The 22,562-nt window shown below is 43.5% G+C and overlaps 1 protein-coding gene across 8 annotated transcripts; it reads right to left on the minus strand.

Annotated features, from left to right (window-relative positions):
- Positions 1–10,431: 10,431 nt before the first annotated feature.
- LOC1279960 (histidine decarboxylase) lies at positions 10,432–21,042 on the minus strand. 8 transcript variants are annotated; one of them, XM_061657425.1, is made up of 11 exons: positions 20,808–21,041; positions 20,506–20,719; positions 18,421–18,533; positions 17,100–17,386; positions 16,615–17,016; positions 14,751–14,980; positions 14,568–14,658; positions 14,047–14,479; positions 12,405–12,550; positions 12,151–12,322; positions 11,741–11,835 (listed from the first exon to the last, which is right to left on the minus strand). In XM_061657425.1, the coding sequence occupies exons 3-11, from the start codon at positions 18,446–18,448 to the stop codon at positions 11,780–11,782; spliced, it is 1,845 nt and encodes a 614-aa protein (XP_061513409.1). In that variant the 5' UTR covers positions 18,449–18,533; positions 20,506–20,719; positions 20,808–21,041; the 3' UTR covers positions 11,741–11,779. The 8 variants fall into 8 exon arrangements, with proteins under 8 accessions (XP_061513412.1, XP_061513409.1, XP_061513407.1 ...); XM_061657423.1 differs by having other exon boundaries at positions 18,421–18,546; positions 20,808–21,040; XM_061657422.1 differs by having other exon boundaries at positions 18,421–18,549; positions 20,808–21,040.
- Positions 21,043–22,562: the final 1,520 nt, after the last annotated feature.

Below are 22,562 nucleotides of genomic sequence, written 5' to 3' on the forward strand. Positions count from 1 at the left end.
GGTCGCCATTTATTCCCGAGGGCGGGCGGGTAAACATCGTAAATCACAACGCCAAAGGTGCGTTTCTTGCGTGCAATCACCCGGTGCGTTTCTTCCTTCCTCGTCCAAACGCGACATACCAGCGCACTGTCCCTGTTACCCGAAACAATGCGACTCATTCAGCCGGGCTGGTGTGATTTACTACGGCCGTGACCGTTGTCTGGCGGGGATGGCTGGGTGTCATTTTCACAGCGCAGGGTCACACTGTGGAGCTTGCTGGTTTTTTTTTCTTGTTCCTTCTTCACCTGTCATGCTAATGCGTTTTCCATTTTTCTTCAGCATTTTATACGTTTTGTAGACATTTGTGTCTTTCTTCTTCTTCTTCTTCTTCTTCTTCTTAAGACACTCTCCTTCGACTATTAGGAAAACAACACCTTTCCGATGGGGCTTTAGTGCGAAGATTTGCCTTGAAGCTTTGCCTGCCTGCTCATGCTTTCCTCGCGCCGGTGCTCTGTCGTCTGACACATTCCTCGCAACTCAGTAACCTCCCACACCCACCCAACAATTTCACTTACAATCACACACACACACACACATACACAAGCAATAGTGCCACCCACACCCAGCGCAATTTGTGGCCGAGGTGCGTCCGTCCATGAGCCACCCACCGCTTTGCAGGGAGGAGCTTTGTTCCACCACGTGCGAGGCTCGCGCTCGGTCAATTAACGTACTTAATGACGATAATGGTCGTTTCCTTGTGGCGTGTCAATTCGGGCTCGGAATCGATTTCAAACTCGCTCGAAGCTCGCTGGTACATTGCTGGCAGAAATAATTGGCCGCTTCCTTGTTCTTTGCTTGTTATGTTCACTGGGCACGTACTGCAGCAGTGTAAGGTATGGGCCTGTTTGTTTAAGCCAGGAATTCCAGCGATTTCTTTTCGACAATCCTTGGAAAGCATGAAATTCTGAGTTTATCATTTATTCATAGCTAAAAAGACTAAACAATACGTTCACTTTTGATAAACAATGTACATCAATATTTGGATCTGTTGTATGTTTACTGTAAACATTGCTTGATTATTTAACTCTGAGTTCTAGCTGTATAATATAAGCATCAACAATGTTGTTAAGCATGTATCTTTAGAGTTATTCAAATTTAAGAACTTATTATTCTTAAGATTTATTAAACATCTTCAAAATCCTCATTATATGTTTATTCTTTTTGCAGAGCTTCTATCTTAACAGTTCGTTTAATTCTTTTCGTTTAATGATTTTGGTTGCATCTCTGCAAGTAATTTAATTGATAATGTTCAGCAAATCGCTACGATTTCACTGATCAAACCAGAATGTGGATAATCAGTTAAACACAATGCACCTAATTACGCAATCGTGGTCACGATGACCATCCTTAGCGATGCCCATCCCAACAACATCAGCGCCGCTCACCAGCTGACGAAAAAGCTCGTGGCGGCATTCGATTATCTTCGCAGCTGAAATGAACCGGCAAACACTCCCTCTAGCCCAAGCCCGTGGCCGCAGTCGGAAGTATCGAACCTTTCGAAGCCAAACTGACAGTGCCCGTGCCCATCCCGGACAGCTAACCCATCCATCGTCGGGTCATCGTTCGAGGCAGGGTTCAAGCGGGAACCAAACCAAGGTACGTCCGGGAACAAACGAACAGCTCGGCTCAGCCACGATACGATGGAAGTCCACGACACCGGTCGGTTACATGATCGACTGGCGAAGATTCGACTGTTGTGCGGATGTACCGGAAATTATCTTATCACGCCGTAATTTGGTAATTGCCGGAAAGCGCCCGCCAGCACTCACACACAAAAGGGGCAACAGAAAGGGGGATGGGGAGCGCATATGATCGTATGATGGAGTAGGTGGAGGCTTCAGAAGAGGTTGTCTTATTTTCCTTTACATTGACGATCGTCCGGCCGGTCGGTTACGGTTGGAGTCGAGCAGCACCGCAATCTGTTTGTGGCATGGAATCCACCCATTCATGGTACCAAACTCGAGTGCTTATTCACCGGTTACAACATTACATGAATCTGTTAACATCGGTATGCTAAAAAAACTGATACCAAGCATAGTTTTGTACGATGTTTCATTTACAAATGAAATGTAAGGCTTAGTTCAATAAAAGCGTTATTGAATTTAATAGAATAAGCCCTGCTGAACATTCAAATGAACCATTCAAATGGAATTCTTCACAATAGAGCACGTCTTAGACACATAAAAAGCTCAACGTTCAACTTCCGTCCTATCTTGCCGCACTACATGTGAATTTCCGGACAGCTCTTATCGGTCGTTACCGCTTTGCATCACAACCGTTCGATAACGCATCATTTCGTTTACCCTCTCGGTAACATGCTCGCTGTCATCTCGACCACAACAACGCAACGATGATGCTTCGGCCCGTCTCGATCGCCCCCTCGCATCAGCATCTCACGCAACACGCACGATGCGCACCGGCAGAGCCTTTCTACCGATATGAACTTTCGCTTTTGCGCATCGTCCAAAACAAGTGAGCTCGCTGCCATCCATCTGCCATCATCGATAGGCCGTTACACGAGGTGTTACACAATCGCGGTACGGCGCCGTAATTGGGTACCGGGTAACACCAGCACACCGCACCTAAATTGAAGGTTATTGCGTGTGATGGATGGCATTCGGCAAGACTTTGCTCCGGAACTGGATGCAGGGGGGGATGCTGCCGTTTGTTTGTTGCGGCCGGGTCGGGTCGCAACACAAGCAAACTTCCAACTTCCGAACTTCCCCCCCCCGTAAGAGGTTTCGCGTCCTCTGAAAGCAGGACGTAATCTCGACTGGTCACCACCAATTTCGCCCGGTTTCCTCCAAATTCTGCAGCCGTCTTTTCGTTCATGTTCAAGACGGTGGTGCACACGTAACGTGCTGGGAATACGCACACACACACACGCCATTGGGCCAGTGTAATCGATCGATTGATTGATCGTGCCAGCGCGCGTTTGACCGGTTACCTTGGGGTTGAGCGAAGTGAACGAGCGGGGGGCGCTAGTTTTGACGGTTAAGTGCAAGGTTTACAAATGTGAGCTGACGGTTTCGGATGGACCGAGCGAAAGGCGCACGGCGGACGGCTAGTGGGAGGTCAAGACAATGATGAGCATGCAGCTCATAATGATGGTGATGTGTGACGCTTTGCTTTGGTTGTGTTTTTTTTTTGTGTGGTTTTGCTTTCCCTTTTGTTTCGGAAGAACATGCTGTATAATTGCTATGAAAAATTGAGGGTAATTTATTAAAAAAATATTCAAAAATATCAGTTTCGTTCTAGCTGCAGTGAGGTTGCGTTGTTTCTGTGGAGTTTTTTTTGCATTTTATTTCTGTTTCTGAAAAAACTTTTAAATTTAGACAAGTTTAGCCATGTCGAAGCCCTATTTTTTATAATAATCCATACAACTATGCTTTATTAGTCCATGATTACTTTTGTACTGACAAAAAAAGAACAAAGTCTTTTTTGGATGTACAATTTCCACATTCAAAAGTCCTGGAGCAAGTTTAAATGACTCGTTCACTCATCCGGAACAAGTGATCGATTGTACACTGCAAAAGGGCTGCGTCTGTGGAACACAGAGGACAAGAATGGATGGCCTAGTTTGCTGTTGACACATCTGCTTTTCACCAATTTAGCGATAAGTGCTCCAACGACGTGGAGTATGTTGGCCTTGCCCCTAATTTGTTGCTCAAAAGTTTTAATTTTACTTGTAAAAATATTTTCTAGCAGTATTTTAAGGTTGAGCGGGTTCCATAAGTTCAGATCTTGCATAAAGTGAGCCCCAGACACTGAGGAACCCAGGCCTTAGACAGGACCTGTAGGGCTAGGATAAAATAAAAAATGGTTTAAAAGAACCACATCGACAAATGCAACAATTTTTTGAATTTACTTTACTTTAAGTTATGTTCGCTTTAACATTATTGTACATATAAATTGTTCATATGTTAAAGTTTGTTACGAAATATGTTTGTTTTAGAAATTTCAATGTAAGACATAAAATAAAATATTTCAAAATTTCTCCTAATTACACTTGTTTTTACAAAATTTGAACTAACACTTGTGATCGCAGTGATCGCATACAGCTCAAGCATGAACAGTGTCGCCATAAATCATTGCAAATAGCGAACATGGTTATGATTACGCTTTTATTATTTATTTTTCTGCAACCAGAAATTATTTTTAATGTTGTAATTAAAACATTCAGCACACACACATGCGCTAGACAAAACGACCCTTGCCGAAGCATCGGCCGAAGCAATTGCGTTATCAAACCGGCGCGGAATTGTAAATAAAAGCGGCCCCGCACCACGGACCCCCTGAGCACGATGACTCAATCTTTGCGCTTCGCCTGCAATAATAAAAAAAAAAACGGCCAGTAAAACGTGCGCAAAAGGATTCACCCGACCGGGTCCGCGCTGGCTGCACGCCGACCAATCGTGAAAGATGCTCATTAATATTTGCGCCAGGCCCGACGGCGCACGGGCTTCCAGGCAGAATCGACCGCGTTCGGTTCCGCTTCAAGTCGGCGGGTGATAAAACGGGTGCGCCGGGCAGATGACAGTGGCACTGTATCGTGTGCGCATACACACACACACACCGACACACGCCAACACAGAAGCTCACAATTGCGCCATTGTTTAGGCCTCTGTAGCCAGTTTTCTGCGGCCCTATGCCCAAGGGAGCGAACATGCAATTGCAATGTTTACACTGCGCTCCTTCGCACATTTCCTTCGCCCTCGTATTGCGTATCACTTCACGCAAAACATTTAATCAACGAGCCACGATCAATGAACTCGCTCACTGCCTTCGTCTCCCCACAGGTCCTTCCCCATTTGGCGGTGCTGCATCTGCTGCACCGCCAAAGGGCGGTTGCACCCTCTTCATTGCGAGCGCAGTATGTGCATGCCTGCGCTTTAACGCTCGTGATCAAGCAGCTTGCTGCACCGCCGAAGAGGTGGCAAAACAGAGGGGGGGCTCTTCCACTCACCCTCAGCAAACGTATACGGTATGTCTAAGCACACACTCACACACACTCACACACGCTTGTTTCGACCGCGCAGTTAGTTTCTTTATTAATTTAATACCCTTAATGAGGGTTCGATGGACAGTTGATAACTGCAGGGCCGCTCGTGTGTCTGCGCTGCTTCGGGACGTGCATACGGGGTAGCACGCATCCCGAAGTTGTGCAATCGACACCACTGCGCACTGCACGCGGCCGAGATGATACTGGCGGCCTTCCGGAACCGCTTTCGGTGGCGGGCGGATACCGTTTCCGTTGATTTATTTGCCAGCTTCATTCGGTTCGGTGAATCGCTGGCAGGCTTGGTTGGGTGGGAGTTTGTTGCCACCGCACTGGTAAGATGGTGCGTTGAAGGAGGAGTAGGAGGAGAGCGGCCGCGGAAGTTCGTGGTAGTGAAATTCGTGGAATCGTTAAGCAGGGACTGTTTTGTTTGTGCATTGTTGAATAAGTTTTCGCAATCGGCGTCAAGTTATTCATAATTTAAGCTGGAAATGCAAAAGAGGTTTTGGGTTCAGATTTGCTTACTGAGTGAAGTGCACACAGCACTCATTAAAGCAGCGTGTTTTTCTGTTTTTGAAAAAAGATGCACTTTCTTTAATTTTCTTTTTTTGATTAATAATAAACAAAGGTAACGTGTGAATTAAATCCATGTCCAGTCACTTAAACCCCTGTGGAATGACAGTGTTCCTAAGCATTGAACATTTCCTCTTTTTCATTCCTTGTATTCGTTCAGCCAAGGCGTTATCATTTCCAATTGTATTTTTCCCTTTTATTTATTTATTCCTTAATTTTGCAATTATTAGAAATGTACTCAGTTCTACCGGCCAAGATTATATTTAAGCATATAATTCAATGAGGAGAGAACAAAGTTTCGTACCCATTATCGCGTATCGCGTATTTGAAATTGAATCTAGTTATTACAGGGTTTTTCGGGTGAAGAGCAGTGTACAATGATGTTTACTATCGAAAGTACAGTGGAGCGCCGTTTATCCGGGCTTCTCGGGACTTGACCTCGACCGGATAAACGAATAACACGGATAATGAGTCAAATGATATATTTTATCATCAATTTCTGATTAGTTCTTTAAAAAATTCCTATTTTGTGATAAAAATAACCCAGTTTCTATTAACTTCACGTTTTTCTCATGAGAATATTTGAATTTTGCCATGAATTATAGTGTTTTTTGTTATGAAAATGTGCTCTTATAACCGCTTTTTTAAATACCCTCCTCATAACGCAATGTCACCTTTGTATTGAACTGTCATTTCTCAACAGCACGGATAAACGGAAAGCCGGATAAAAGGTACCCGGATAAACGGCGCTCCACTGTAACTTATAAAAACCCAGTAAATTATTTTGTTTGAATTAGTCCGTGATTAAAAAAAACATGTTTCATCGGGGTTGAAAATTATTTCCTTATTGTATTTTTTAGTATGGGAAAGCGAGGCAAAATAGGCATGTTAAGCAGTTTACGGAATATTCCTTTGAATATGCTACAAAACACAATTTTTCTTTCATTATAGTATGCCTTCACCCTTTATCTACGGATTAAAATTACCTATTAGAATGAAAACAACTTAAAATCATGAGAACAGTGTAAAATAAAAGCTGATGTTTTACTAGAAGCTATTTTGACACGCGGGGTAAAATGGGCATAGCCCTGGGGCAAAATGGGCATATGTAAACAATCTGTGAAACGTCAATACACTGGGGCAATATGGGCCACAACAACTGCGCTTAGGTAATGGTCTATGCTTATGCGCACCGTTTCGTGAAATGTATTTTCGTTCTATCTTTTATTTTGCTGGTCAGAAAAGCCCTTAAAGTTCTTCCAAAAATATGTTATCAAAATTAAAACAGTTTTTACACGTTTTAATCTACAAAATCGAATGTTTTGAAGCTGTGCCTGTTATCATTATTGAGGCGACAAATACAACACCAAAACTTCACCAAGCGCCGTATGTCAAAAGCATCTGCCCATTTGGCCCAAAGCGTAACTACCCATTTTGTCCCACGTGAAGCATTTTTGTATTTTTTGTTTTATTAGTAAAAATACGCATTCAATCGCCTTGCTTTCTTGAGACAAATTGTATAGAAATATCATATCTTTAAAAATATATCATGTAAAACTTCATCGCATCCCTGTGACACTGGTTAATAAATAAATAAATATAAATAGATAAATAAATAAATAGAATAAAATAAATAAATAAATAAGCTTATTTTCGAAGTGGCAAAAATTACATCAATATGCTAGTAAACCATATTTTGCATTTTCTTCGTTATTTGTTATGTAAGGGTTATGAAACTTACATGGCGTTCATAGAACACTCTAATGAATACATTTTGAGCATTGGGAAGTATCTTTGTAGTGAAATAATGCTTAAATAGAGGGTGCCCATTTTGTCCCACATGCCCTTTTTACCCCACTTTCCCCTACATCACAGCCACCATAACCTTGTAATTTCCAAACACTAGTCATGAATCTGTTACTCTTTCTGATCACGTGACCCTTCCTTTGATGAGTACCAATTAAAGATGGACAACAAATTTAAATTTTTGATTAAGTTTCTAAGCTGTATAACTGCACCGACATGTTTTTTACTAAAATCAAAACCAATTTAGTGCTAGATACGGTAGGCTACACCACTAGGCATATTGTTGCCTGTGCCTGTCTGTTATATCATCGATTCTAGGTTCGTAGTAGCTCTGCACACTATAGAGAGTAGGAGAATTGTTTCGAAAAAGCTTTCAAGCTGCATAGATATTGCACAATAAGATGTATTTTGTGCTGTGGCTTCTGAAATAGAATGTTTACCATTTTGCTGCTTGCATTCAGTTAACTATTGCTGTGCTTCTCAGCAAAATGGCATTAAAAATGATATCAATTTAGAGCACCGTGGCTCCATTTACGCGTTGCTAATTTTCTAACACCACCGGGAATGCCATTTAGAAAGGCTGCCGCACTGGCTGAAACCGAGTCGAATGTTTCGTCGATGGCAGCCTTAGCCTTAGGACTCGACAATCACCGAAAACAAAAACAAAAACATTCACATACACACACACACTTACTCCATGTTCAACCACGCTTACACCTTCCCGGTACACATTTCGTTACACGAAAGCAACGTGCAAGTGCAACGATCCCACCGATCCCGCACCCCATCCCTCCATCCTCCCTCTATCGTTGCGATCGTGCAAAACGTGCACTTGGCAAAACCACCCCGCACGCCACCTAATCATAACAACATCCGTCGCCGCATGCGCCCTCGTTGAACTCGTCCCGTACCCGGGGAGGGCGGGGGCGGGGTGATCGGGCCGGGAAAGACCATCGGGCGAGAGTGCAAGCGCGTGCTGCACCGGGGGCATGCAGCCCGGGAGAATCGTGGGAGACGATGGCATCGCGTTGAGTGCGGTAGCGACCAAACACGTTTGAGCACACCCCCCTCCGCCTTTGCTGTGCGCTGCTCCCGGCTTGAACTTGAAAGCGAAAGTGAATTTTTATTATTTGTTGCATGCGGTGCAGCTCGGTCGGAGGGTTAGCGTTGGGCACCGTTTGGCTTTGGTTTTAGTTCGGATTGGGTTGTTTTGTTTGTGCTTTCTTTCTTGCCTTCCATTCGCCCTGGTCGTTTTTCATTTGTCCCCGCGGCCCCCTCCCGGCAGACACAGTTTGAGCTGCTTAGGTGTTGTGCCCTTCGTTGCACTTGAATTTCCGTGCCATTTCGTTCGTACGGTGCATGTCCGAAATTTAGTCGACAACGGCAACAAAACGTGGAAACACAACCCACGGCAACGGGGTAACATTTCTTTAAGGTGGTGCTTTTGCTTTGCCGTTTCACCATCGCACCGTTATCAGCAATCCCCAGCCGCATTTCCATTGCTGTGTCCTTTTCCCGCTCTTGCGCTAGCCGCAATGCCGGAAGAAAATTGGATTGCGGATGCAACAAAGCCTTGTCATGTTTGCATTTCTGCTGGATGATTTGTGCAGACTTTTTAGGTTTGCAATTTCCTCTAACGAAGGTACACCCAGGGAGCACGCTGGCCCTTTGCTGGCAGAAACACGTGCACGCGCACGGGCTAATGAAGCTTTCGGGAAAAGTGATACCTTCGCCAACCGAACATTTCGGATAGTATACTGTGTGGCTTAGCAATTTGTTTAACGCCTGTTTTTTTTTCATTTTAATGCTTGATACTATGTTTGATTTATTGCACGTTGTTTAAATACCGATGACTGATAGGTTGCTCTAGTACATTTGCTCACTCGATAGCGCTGGATTTAGCTTGGTAGGATTTTTACACTTAATTTCCTGTGCTTTTGTTTACTTGGTTGCAGGTTATAGTATAACATTGGATGGAGCATTGTATTTGATAGTTTTATTATTGACATACACAGCAGATTTGTGAGTTGGCTAAGCTATTGGTGCATCTGTTGCTGCATTCAGCTATTAAGCCATTCCATAATTCATAGCAAGCTTGCATGTGCCTTTTCTTACATTACGATTGACGTGAAAACTGTTCTATAGCTGTTTAGACACCAATATCATACGGTATATGGTAAGAGTGGGAGCTACTATGTTTTTAAATGATATTTTACGTCTGCGCACATTATCTTTAAACTACCATTCCCTATAAACTAGTGAATAAATGAAATGTAACAGTAGATAATCAATTACGTAAGAGCTTTCTAACAAATGTCAATCGATTGAATTGATTGTTGTTTACAGTAGATTTAATTTAAACTATTGTTAGTAATATTCTCAACAGTAAAAGTGCCTAGTTAATAGGTTCTGTATATAGCAACAACATCAATATTACGGTAACAAAAATATCTGTGTATACTTTCTGAACATTTCTTGTTTTCTTGGGCTATACACGGTTTTAGAATATGCTGCATAGATTTTATAGATTGCATTTTTCATTAAATTTATGAATAAACATTTGTTGTTCAAAGAACCTTTTACATATGCTGATTCGTACCTGTTCTTTTTTATATTGTTGGTAATGCTTGCTCTTAACCATTTATAGTTTATACTATTTTAATACCAAAATCAATTTAGATAGTCTTTAAACATCGAAATTTAACCATAAACAACGATTTTAAATGCTTTGCTCCATGATAAAAACCTACACAGTACGTGCTATGTGTTATTCTATTTTTATATAAATAAAAGCATTATGATACCCCTCACAAGCTAAACAATACATATACTAATCTTTTGAAACAAGATAAAATGCAGAATAAATATAAATTTAAATATGCTAAATAATAGGATAGATCGTGGGCATTTCGCCTTATAAATGGAAATTAAATAATCAATCAATCAATCAATCAAAAATGGCCACGAAGGATTCAAACAGTCTAAAATCTTGTGACTTAACATACTTTTGAAAATGGCTGCAAGCTCACCAACAAGGTCCCTTTCAATGAAGCAACAAAATCCTGATAAACTTCTATTTTCATCTAAATAGTTTTCTTTGGCACACATAACTAACAGTTGAATAATTGCTACCGCTCGCTTAAAAGCTGCCTATAACTTTCTATATGAAGCAATTTATCTCCCAAAGACCACACCGCATTTCGAAACCCCATCAGTACGCGTCTCCCATCACTCGCTCTATATTATAATTTAATCCTTTGATGTCCACACTTCCTGCAATGCTTCACATTCTCGTAGATAACTTCCTCGCCTTGCTGCTCATCGTCTGAACTGGTTCCACCCCCACTGGCACCCCCGGAAGATGTCAGCTCGTCCAGCACCCGCTCCTCGATCGTCTCCAGACAGAGCGCATCCGGCTCGGGACAGATCTGCTCACAGCGCTCTACAAAGTTCTCCTCGAACCGCAACGCATCGCGCAAAATTGCCTCATCGTCGATCGATGCTACCGGACAGGGCAGAATCGTGTCGAAATCGATGCAATGTCCAGATTCGTCCGCAATACAGTAGCGAAACGGTGGGACCAGCAGTTTCGCCCGACGCCAGTCGTCGTCCGGATCGGTAAGGTTCAACTCCGATACGGTCGATATTTGTCGTCGCAGGTGCCGCGCCCGGGGTAAATCGTTCTGGGAGAGCACCCGCTTCGGTGGTGGTGGGCGCGGTGGGCAGAGCATCTCGAAGCCACGGTTGTAGAAGGCACACCGAATGGCCGGTTCGGACTGACGCTTCTCGGGGTACACGTTGGGCCGGGTAAGGGAGAAGAGGTGCGAATTGTCCGAGCAGCGCCGCTTGCTGCGCGGGAAGTTCTCCGAGGGCCGGTTTTCGTCGATACTGTCGAGCTGGGACTCGCAGGACACTTTAGGGGTGGCTGTGATGGGTGGTGGAGTAGGAGGAGGAATGGGTGTTGGGGAGGTGAGTGAGGGTGCGCTGGTGAGGGAGTCGGTCGAGGCGCACGGCTCGGAGCGGGTTAGGGCTTCCTCGCGCTCCAACAACCAGCTGGCGTCGGGGGCATTAGCACGGACACGAAGAATGCCGGTGTCCACACTTTGTGAGCGACCCCGGGACGGACCGACGACAGGCAGTATCGGGAGAGGTTCGATGAAGTGTGGTGGTTGGGGAGAGGGGGATCGGTGACGCTGTTGATGGAGGGTGCTGTCTTCCGGTGTGTTCTCTGCGGGAGGATGATGTTAAAAAGTGTGAACAATATTACCAAAAAACAATGAAATCGAATTGAACTTAACGATCTTTTCTTTTCGAAATATTTTGAAATATTTGTTCACATAAAACATAGTTCGCTGTGTTGCTCTAGTTCACACGCTGCTTATACTCACCTTGGTCGGAAAGCTCCATCTGCTCACAAGCTGCTCGAATGTGAAAATGCACGAAAAATTGTAAACAAATTCGAGTACCACATTGCATGCAAGTGCACAAGCGTCGGCGGCAAAAGCGTTCCTCAACAAGCGCTGGCAGAGGTAAAGGAGCTTTTGCTAGCATAAACTCACAACCAAGCTTTTACTCACACACACACACACACGCTCACACACACGCACACGTACACACACACATCGCATACATTCAAACGCATACTCACTCACACACAAAAATACACGAGCAAGTGCAGGAAAGCGACGGAATTTTGTAAGGAATTAGAAGCCTACACTACCTTCCCTTCGTACCTTCCCAGACCTCCTCCAGGTCCTCGGTAATGGCCTTCGACTCGATGCCGTTGCGCACCTCACCCGGACCGATCCCGTGCACGACCAGATCCATACGCGAGTCGAGCGAAAACTGCTTGCCGGACATGAGGATGCCCCGGACGCGCCGTCTCATCGCTGGTGAGTCCTGGTTCTGCAAGTGCGGAAGGTGCGGAAAGTCCCATACCGTGTCACAACGTGGCTGCCGACCGTCACCGACCGTGGAGTACACTTACCGAGATGCGTATACCGGCGTACACCTTCGCCAGGAACTCGTCCGCATCGAAGATGGCCGCAAACGAGCCGTTCACGATCTTCGGCGACATCGGCGAGTTGGCGAGCAGAAGGCTCGATCCGAACGCTTCGTTCTTTTCGCGCGTATCTAAACGCAGAAAACGGGAAGATAGTTTCAAACAAATGGGCTGGGTGCGATGTGGATGAGGTGGTTCGAGAGGTGAGGCGAAGGAACTGATCAAGCGGATGGACACTATGCTATGTTGGAATGTTAAGTGCTTTTATACTAGAAGGTGTCAACGTGTCGCTAACTGCCCAAAGCTGTGACGGGGCACTAGCATCACTACCTTATGAAAATACCTAAGTGATGTCACAAACTTTCTAGCAATGTGCAGATCGAAAGAGAACGGTTTGGTTCATACAATTTAAACAGACAAAAAATAAATTTAACAGAGCATCATAAGAGCGCGTCAGTTATATGCAAATTTAATTTTTGCCAATACTAACCACAGAAAAAATTGTCTTCTAGGCATAACAACCTACGTGGTTATGCCGGCCTACAGTCAGTCCTTGCAACGGAGGACTGTCCATTAAAGGCTTGAAACCACGACATGCATGCTGTTCAGTCATGCAAGTTGATGACTTTACCGCAACAGAACAGGAGAACGACAGCAACAACAGAGAGACAAATTGAACTTGAGGCACTAAAAATTCCTTATAGCGTCCTATATATCTTGCATTTTAGGATCTTTTCTGAACTAAAACGTCATCGAGACGAGCAAAGATCTAAAAAAAACCACACGTCGAGTAAATATCTATCAAAAATATCAGCTAACAACCACAAAAAATGTCGAAATGTTGGTATTTCACACGTAACAAACGCTCCACGATTATCTCGACCATAAAGACCCAAGCCAAATGGTGTCGAGATCTAAATGTCTAAATAGACTTTTATTTAGTAATTTCCACTTCTTTCTTCAAACAAATAGAACCATAGAAACTACGAACAATATTCAAGCTCCTGTGGATGACCAAAAATGGTGTATAATAAAATGCAACTGGAATAAAATGATATTTATTCTTTAAAAATCTTTCTTCTCTCGCCTTCTCTGTTGCTCTCTCTTGTTCTGTAGGCTGTAATTTAGTAGGCATATCTCACTGATATGGACGGGGATTGTAACCTTATAGAGAGGTTAAAACAGGCCTTCCATTCCCTCCTACTCAATACGTCATCGTGCACAACGGTATCATGGAAATTACGGGGTGGATGGCCATTATGAAAGGGAAGGTGCAAGATTGTTCATCATGAGACTACTTGAGAATGTCTGTTTTCCATGTAAGTACCAGCTTCACTCCAGCATATATCTCTTCCCGAAGGGCTGCGCTGGTGTCTCTCATCTTTACTGACTGCAGGACTGAATCTTTAAATATATGAACCACTAATGAGCCTAGACGATCCTGCGATGAAGACTTATGTGACACTTCAGTATTTGATTTTTGAAGATTTATAAGATAAGAAACCCAATTGTGCAATAAACTAAAGAATTAGCTCTTGATGAAACACTAACGAAATAAAATGTACAAATGAGATAGTATGAAAACTCTCTACAGATGTTAATATTTTCAGACTCCTCCAGTACTCACCCTTCAACGATACACGTTGCTTATCGACCTGCTGTATGTTCAGGTCGCTCAGCAGCTCCGTCGTAACGGTGCGAATCTCGTTCCAGTCCGACAGAATGTCGTCGTTCGTAGTGTACGTCGAAGTGACGGTGAAACGGATAACGTAGCGACCCTTAAGCGAGGCCGGCACTGCGTGCATGTGTCCGCGTTGGTTCAGCCGCTTGAGCAGCTTCTCCGTCAGCTCGTTCTCGCCCTTGATCCGGAACACGACCATGCCCAGATGGCGCGTGGCCGGAATTTCGAACCGATGGTCTGCCAGGATGAGTGCCTCGAACTTTTGCGCTAGCCGGACGCCCTCGCGAATGTGCTTCTGTAGTCCCCGGGTGCCGAAGCTGCGCAGCACGAACCAAAGCTTTAGCGCCCGGAACCGCTTGCTCAGCGGTATCTGCCAGTGCTGTGCAAGGCAGAGAAATAGAAGTTTCAATAAATTGTAACCACGCGCAAACATTCTAGCTCACTACTCCACCCCCTCAGATACTCACCATGTAGTCGATGGAGAGGCCCGAGTTTTCGTGCTGCAGATACAGCGGAGCCACGTTAAAGGTTCGGTGCAGCGCGCCACTGTTCTTGAGCCTGGATCCCCACAGTGAAGCAGAGTGAACAAAACAACCCATTAGAGCGATCGCCGTTTATCAACCGGACGGACCAGGCAGTAAGCCACCTACCACATCGCGGTGCAGTCAAAGTGCACCATTAGCCACTTGGAGGGATTGAACGCGATCGAGTCCGCTTTCTCGATGCCCTTCAGCCACACCCGAAACTCGGGACAGATGAACGCACTGCCGGCGTAGGCCGCGTCCACGTGCAGCCAGATGTTGTAGCGTGCGCACACCTCGCTGATCTCGTCCAGATGGTCGAAGGCGCACGCCCCGGTGGTACCGAGCGTGGCACACACCTACAAAGATGACGAGCGTTCAGGTTCAGGTAACGGCAATGGATGAGAATCGTGGTGGAGGTCGAAAACCACCCAAGTGGATCCACGGGCAACATCTATGCCTGTTTAAATGCTTCAGAAACTTACTACATTAAAATACTTTAGTTCTATTAACTTTATATTCGCCTGGAACTATTACACGTTCAGTAAAACCAATCAAGATCAATCATTAGCTGGATTTCATAGTAATACGGAAAATGGGAGTCATAAATCAAGCCTAGCTTGTTTCACTAGTCTCAGGGTCAACATTATTAGTCATAACAACGGTTAATTTGGACATTTATGAATGATTATTTAATTATATTATCCATTTGTTTAATTAATAACCATCCGCAAAAGTATCGACATAATTTTGGTAAAATAAAACGATTTAACAGGTTATTCGTGTTACCAGAATACGGTAAACACGGTTATTAAGCTGTTATTTTTGATTAAATTGTATGAGATGATCTCGGGGGGCAGTCCCGTGGTACAGTCGTCAACTCGAATGACTCAAAAAACATGCCCGTAATGGGTTCAAGCCCGGAATGGACCGTCCCCCCGTAGTAAGGACTGACTATCCGGTTACGTGGTATTGAATAAAGTATTGAAAGCCTGTATAGGCCGGCATGTTCGCGTAGGACGTTTACGCCAAATAGACGAAATATGAGATGATGACTGTACCTTAAGACGATCTAGTTAATCAGTACTCCGTTAAATAAGACCCCAAATAATAAACTATGTATCGTATTTGTACATGGTATAACCAGTATTTGTTATACTGCTCAACCTGAAAAATGTACATTGAAATCTCGAATTCCCTCTTAATAAATAGTAGGTATATTTAACAGTATATTTTTTATGTATTTGCCTCTTTTAAAATTTCATTATCATTCACTATTGGCGCTTTTTGAGCGCTTCTAGTTGACATGCATCAATGAGTGAATGAATACTGTGTAAAAAATGTCCCAACAACCTCGAAATTGATTGTAATCTCAAAGTTTTAACAACTAAATTGTAAACAAGAGTAATTCCCTTTTCATTTTTGAAAAGCTCATTGGAATTGACTTTAGTAAAATTATTTTTAAGAATCATGAAATGTTACTTTCAAACGTATTACTTTTTTATAAAGAATGTCGCTATCGCCTTAAGCTTTAACTTTCCAAAAATATCAACGATTTCTTCCTCTACATCCAATCGTAAAGTTTGTTTACTTCCCTTGCATAATTAACAAACATCGGCCACTCATTGACACCAGAAATCAACAAGTTCGTTTGTTTCCGCTTCTCCATCCTCCGGCCAAAAATCTAACCGACAGTCACACCCGTCACACCACCGCAAGTAATTTGAGACTCTGGCGGTGGTTTCAATTCCCAGCAACACGATTGCACGAGCCAAACCAGTGCACCAACCGACAAAACTTCCCTTCGGTGACCGAGTTCTCACTCGTGGCTAATGAGATCCCCGAGGACGACGCTAACCGACAACTTGCTAAGCTGATTTGTCACCGCATGCTGACTGCTTTCAACTAGAAGGTTCTGCCCAACAGTTGCCTTTACCCACAAATAAGGGGGCAGGAGGGACAATGGTTCTCCCACCCTACCATCGGTACTCACCCAGAACGGTATCAGCCCTTGCTTGATGTCCTCCTCGATTGCCTCGCGCAAGGCATCGCCGCGGAGGCTGAGTTGATCGTCCGACTCGATGAATCGCATCCGGACTAAGCCGATTAGCGCCGCCTTCTCCACGCTGGAGTGTGCCTGGTCGGAGCAGTACGCCACCAGCCGGGCGTTGATTTCCGCATCCTGCAGCCCGGGCGTATGCTCGTGAAACCGTGTAATGGCCATCGTCCGCCCAGCCAGCAGACACACGAGCGTTGCCTCGCTGGCGGTCGTTTGAATCACACCGCCGCCCATGCTAGTGCCGGGCAGATGCAGAAACGAGTCCGGCAATCCAATCATCTTGCCCAGCCAATTCATCACAATCGACTCCAGCTCGGTGCAGGCGGGCGATGATGCCTGTTGGGAGGGAGCGAAGTTGGGTAAGCAAATCAAGCACATAAACGTACGCCAATCGATATCCTGCCGCACGCCCAGCATACCCAAGTAAATCCAAGACAGTTGATAGCATCGGCCAACATATCGCCGAGCAGCGAAGGGAACGAGTTAAGCGCCGGAAAGTAGGCATGCATGTGCGGGCTCTGCCAGTGCGTAATGCCCGGCATGATGACGCGCTCGACGTCCGCGAAGATGTTCTCCCAGCGTTCGCCCTCGAGCGGGGCCGACTCCGGTATCAGGCTGCGCATGTACCCGGGCTGAACGTCCGGCAGGACACGCCGCTCGCGAATGTTCTGCAGATAGTCCGCGATGTAGTCCACCATCTCCTTGCCTGCAAAAAACAAACCAGCCAAAGTGTTTTGGGTGGGTGTCAATGTGCATAGAAGTTTTTCATTATTGAAGGTCATAAATCGAATAAGTACAAGACAAGCGAGAACGGTGGAGTGATGTAGCAATGGGAGTTCTAAATTGATTCAAATTGGCGATTGAGGCGATTTGCATCGGCTTAAGCTTATCGCCACGACCGAACCCACGTATCCACTGGTGTGGAATGTGTGTAGCGTGTTTTATTTTATTGCTGTCCCTCGGACAAATCGGACCTAAACGGAATCAATATCTGGCTGTGTTTTGTTGGGAGTTTATACACATGTTTTTTTTTTGTTTTTTTGCATTCGATGTGGATTAAACGTAAGGAATTTATGGAGAACTGAGCTGGAGACGTTTGCCCTTTGTTGTATTGGAAGTGTGGGAAGAAAGTTTATAATACTCGGTTGAATGGTATATTGAACAAAACATGTCACATTTCCTTAAATCTTCTTTAAACTACATGAAACTATTGAGTTTAGTGGCAAGAACAACGTCTAAACGTCACCAAAGTATTTCACAACAGGCCGAAAATGTGAATTATTCTATTGCGTATTCAAATCGGATTTGGAACGATTATCTTTGGCTAATGAAGCCCTTACTGAAATGAAAGCTTTTCATTGCCGTGGCTAAATCTTTAGTACCAATATCAAAGAACGTTTTACGTAAGATTGTGCAATCGGTTAGAGTTGCTACTTCAAGAAATTCCAATACTTATAATTGATGAATCTACCAAATCATATGAAATATAAGCCATTTTCCAATCAAATTTTTCATACAATTGTAAGTAAGTAAGAATCTTGACTTTAATCTCTATGAAACACTTATCGAAATACTTTCTAATACTTTTAATTACTACACGATTCCTGCAACACAAAATGTAATCCACCTAAAAGGGGTGCCCAGGTGCGGAACCATCACCATTCCCGCTCGGGTCTTTTTTTTTTACACGACGGTCAGCGCTGTCACAATTAATTACCCGTCCACTTAGTGAATACTTACCTCGCACTCGATATTCGTCGAAATCCATCTTCTGCGGTGATTCTTCGTTGATTTGTTGATTAAAACAGAAAACCACGGCTCAAGCAACGCTTCACCACAGTAGCAGCGTTTCCCTGAAAAGACGTACTTCTTCACTGTAATTAGCAACTGTTGAGCGAATACAACAGGCAAAACTGAGCTTCCCAGTGTTGAACGGGAAGGGTCTAGTAAAAATTATCAATCCATGTACGAACCGAAAGCCCTTGCGACCGCGTTAAATCTACCACAAGTGATGGAATGTGAAAAGTAACTGAAAACCTACGGCTCGAAACACGACCGCGTTGGTCCCACCAGTGCGGTTCTTAAGTAGGACGGTTTGTGGAATGAATGGAAATTGCAATCGTGCAAAGGTTTTAACTGTTCGACTAAACCACAACACATCGCACACTGCACTTTCGGTGGGGAGAAGGTACGTAATTCGGTGCTCTAGGGTGATCTAGGGTGTCTGTGTATGCATGAGCGACGTGTGACTTCGTTGGGCTTCCTTCCTGTCTTTCCTAGCAAGACGTTTCCTACCTGGGTTCGTTCGTTCGACTGTCTTGACAGATAGAACGGCAGCCAAATGGTTCTGCTCGTTGACAAGCACGGAATAGGTGCCATAAAAATTATTTTAAACGAATGTTGCTTATATATTTGCTCCTTTCATCTCGCTGATGTTTCACATTATCATGGTTGGTTGATAAAGATTTTGTGATTCAAATGTTGCCTACAAAAATGCTACTTAAATTGCGTCTGAGAAGTTCGCTCCACAAGGTGGTCCAAATAAAATAAAACTTCAAATATTTAAACTTCATAACAAACTTCAAATATTTAGCAGCAAATAATCACTAAGAATGTGAAGAATAATCACTGTGTTAAACATAATATCCTAGCTTAATGCATCTTGGATAGAAATGCTTAAACACATTTTCATACCAATTAACTTTTCTAGCACTTTAATCTTTCTGAGTTTGTTCTTGCAATAGGTTTATATCACACAATATCATCAAACACAACTTTATAATTGTTGCTCTGTCTCACTGTGCAATGCAGGTGCGTTAAATACCCTCACACATAACGCTAATTTCAAATAAGGCACCCGACAGCGTACCGTGGCAAGAAGTAATTGGTCTTTAACAAGCAAGATGTTATTCTACTGAGTAATCATTTTTTAGCGTGGCCCTTTTTTCTCAAATCGATTGCTACGAAACCGTAAGACTAACATAAAAGCGTCATGAATAGACACTTTATGGTACTTAAAATAATGTAATAACCCGTGTGAGTCTATAAACACTAAAACCTTTTCTTGCAAAATCAATTTCTCTCTTCTCCCGATTGCAGTACCACTAACAAGCAATGTTGTAGATTTTATCGTTTTGCAAGCACAGCACATCGATAGCAACGGTTTCTTTCGACCGGTTAATGCGTATCGATGTATCTTAATTGACTAGCTTTGTGGTTGTATGATTTTCGCTGTTCCTTCCACAACTAGATGCAACCTAATCGAGAACATTTATTCGCTAGAATGAAGTTGGCTACGCGGCGCTCATAAAACAGCTACAAATTTGCATAAATTCTTCACCCAACGACTGGAGAGGTAACATTTTTCATACAGGTTTCGAGTTTTCATACAGGATCAAACAGCTTTCGATAACTCGGCACCCTTAGTCCATTCACTTGTAGCGCGTCACTCCTTTTTCGACGGAAACTATTGAGGGCAGCATCGTGAAAGATACATAAAACACACACACACACACACACACACACACACACACACACACACACACACACACACTCCCAACAGCACACGGCAGGTTGGGTTTATAGTGGAGGTCCAAAAATAGCACTGGAGAGTTTTATCACCACCGCGTTTAAACACAAGCATTATGAATACACGCAGTTTGGGGTTGGTTTGGGTTTTCCCCAAACCCGTTTGCTCGCTCGGAAGGTCGTTCGATAGATTGTCACCGTCGATCACTGTCCAAGAACCGGTTTTAGGGGGATGCTGTACAAGCAGCAAACCAAGCTTTATCCGTTTGATCACACTTCACCACTCACAACACTCACATTAGGAATAGAAAGCACCGCAATAGAACGACCCGATGAGGGACAAGCTCAGCTGTGCCAATCGCCAACTAACGCAAACTGATAGCGTTCTTATCAGATGGCGAGCCTTTATATAGTCTCCAGCGGGTGGAAAATGGTATCTCCATTTCCCCGCAGCATCCCTTCAGGATTCAAATCAACAGATGTCCTTGCGAGAAATTTCCAGTGCAATTGGCTATGGTGGACCGGTGACCAAAAAAAGAAGAAGAAAAGTACGAAAGCTAAACGAAAGTATTCTGAATGAAAGGACGAGTCATGCGTACTAGCGAGCGAGAGACACTATTCCCTTCTGACACTTCATGCATTTGCTGGTTGCTTTTCGATTTGCTCTTTTGCGGCGTACGAAAGCTGACATGACACTGGGATGGTAAGTTCGTCTTTTAATGAATCGTTAAAATCTTTCGTGATGGGATTATGTCTAGAGGAGTTACGGGATAACTTGCGTACGTTTGAGGTTCCTAAAATCCACTGCGCGAAGTGTAGTTAGTTTTGTAGCGATACATTTATTTATTGGTTGTTGTAATGTGAAATAAATGACTGTTTTCAATTAACATTTTAAACATCTTGTATTTAGCTGTAGCAATTCGATAAGCCAAAAAATAATTGGAATTTTAAAGCATATTGAAAATGAAAAAACAAAGCTGTTTCGATTCGTTAGCTGTTTCGAGCTGTTGGGCAATTCGATAAGCCAACAAATAATTAGAATTTTAAAGCATATTGAAAATGAAAAACAAAGCTGTTTTCAATTAATATTTTAAACATCTTGTATTTCGCTGTAGCAATTCGATAAGCCAAAAAATAGTTAGAATTTTAAAGCATATTGAAAATGAAAAACAAAGCTTTGGGCTTCAAAATTGGAATGTTTGTTCTCCCTGTTCTTACGTCAATACCCGTTTAACTCATGCTTTACAATATGCAAAAAGAAACAGATGAAATAAATAAATAACACAAACGTATGTGTAGAGTAAGTCTGGATAGTTATTTATTTAATTGAAACCTTAATTTACATTGTTTTGAATAAATTTTAGAATTTATGGAAAGTGCCAGGTATAAAATGTTCGGGATGGTCATGTACATTTTGGAGTATATTGAGTAAAAACTTGTAACAGATTTGACTTTTAATGTTGATATTCTTTTTTGAAAGTTATTTCTGGTAAATCAGTTAGTGTTTAAACTTTAATTAATATGATGTCTTCTTCTGTCTATAATCTGTATCTGTAACTGAAAACGATGTAATAAATAAAGAAATAAATACCACATTAAATGAGTACATTTAAAAAAATGATTTATCCAAACATATCACCGGCAATGTGATACATCTCGCAATGTCGTGTTATTCTGGATTGACTTCATCGTATCAATAACACACACACACACCAGCGTCACTGAATCTGACCCAGATCTACAGCTAATAATAAAATGTTTTATTCCTCCTCCAGCCGCGACCATGCATCAGATAAAACAAACCCCAGTTTGCTGTCAACGGGTCAATCAGCGTAAGGTACACAGCACAAACCAGCAGCATTAATTATGCGCCGTTAAGGCACTCTCAACATACCGCAAAACCTCACCTGTCGACACAACCTCCTACAACACACCGCCCTCTTTCTATTACATCCTTCAAGCCAACACAGAAAAAAATCTGAGAGCGATATCCTTACACCAACTGACCGGCTCACGAAGGGAGGGTACGGTAATCAATACTGCCCCGAAACAGAAAGTTCACCAAAATTGTTTCACCCCAATTTTGCGGCCAAAGACCTACTTTTGCGTTCATTCAACTGTTGTCGCATTTTTTTCACCCGCTTTGCCCGGTGGCAGTTCGCTTTACTTTCGCTTTTTGACCCCTCGTCCGTCGAAAAACATTCTTCCACCCGGCGGCCCATTCAAACCCGCTTCCTTTTTGCCTCATAAGGCACGTGCACGGGTCTCAAAGCATGCACAAACCCCGCATGAGAATGTGCTGCAAGGCGCAAAAGGAAGAGAAACGAGCGAAAAAGAAGAACACAAAAAAGGAC

Source organism: Anopheles gambiae, chromosome 3 (assembly GCF_943734735.2).
Source record: "Anopheles gambiae chromosome 3, idAnoGambNW_F1_1, whole genome shotgun sequence".
Taxonomy (NCBI): Eukaryota; Metazoa; Arthropoda; class Insecta; order Diptera; family Culicidae; genus Anopheles; species Anopheles gambiae.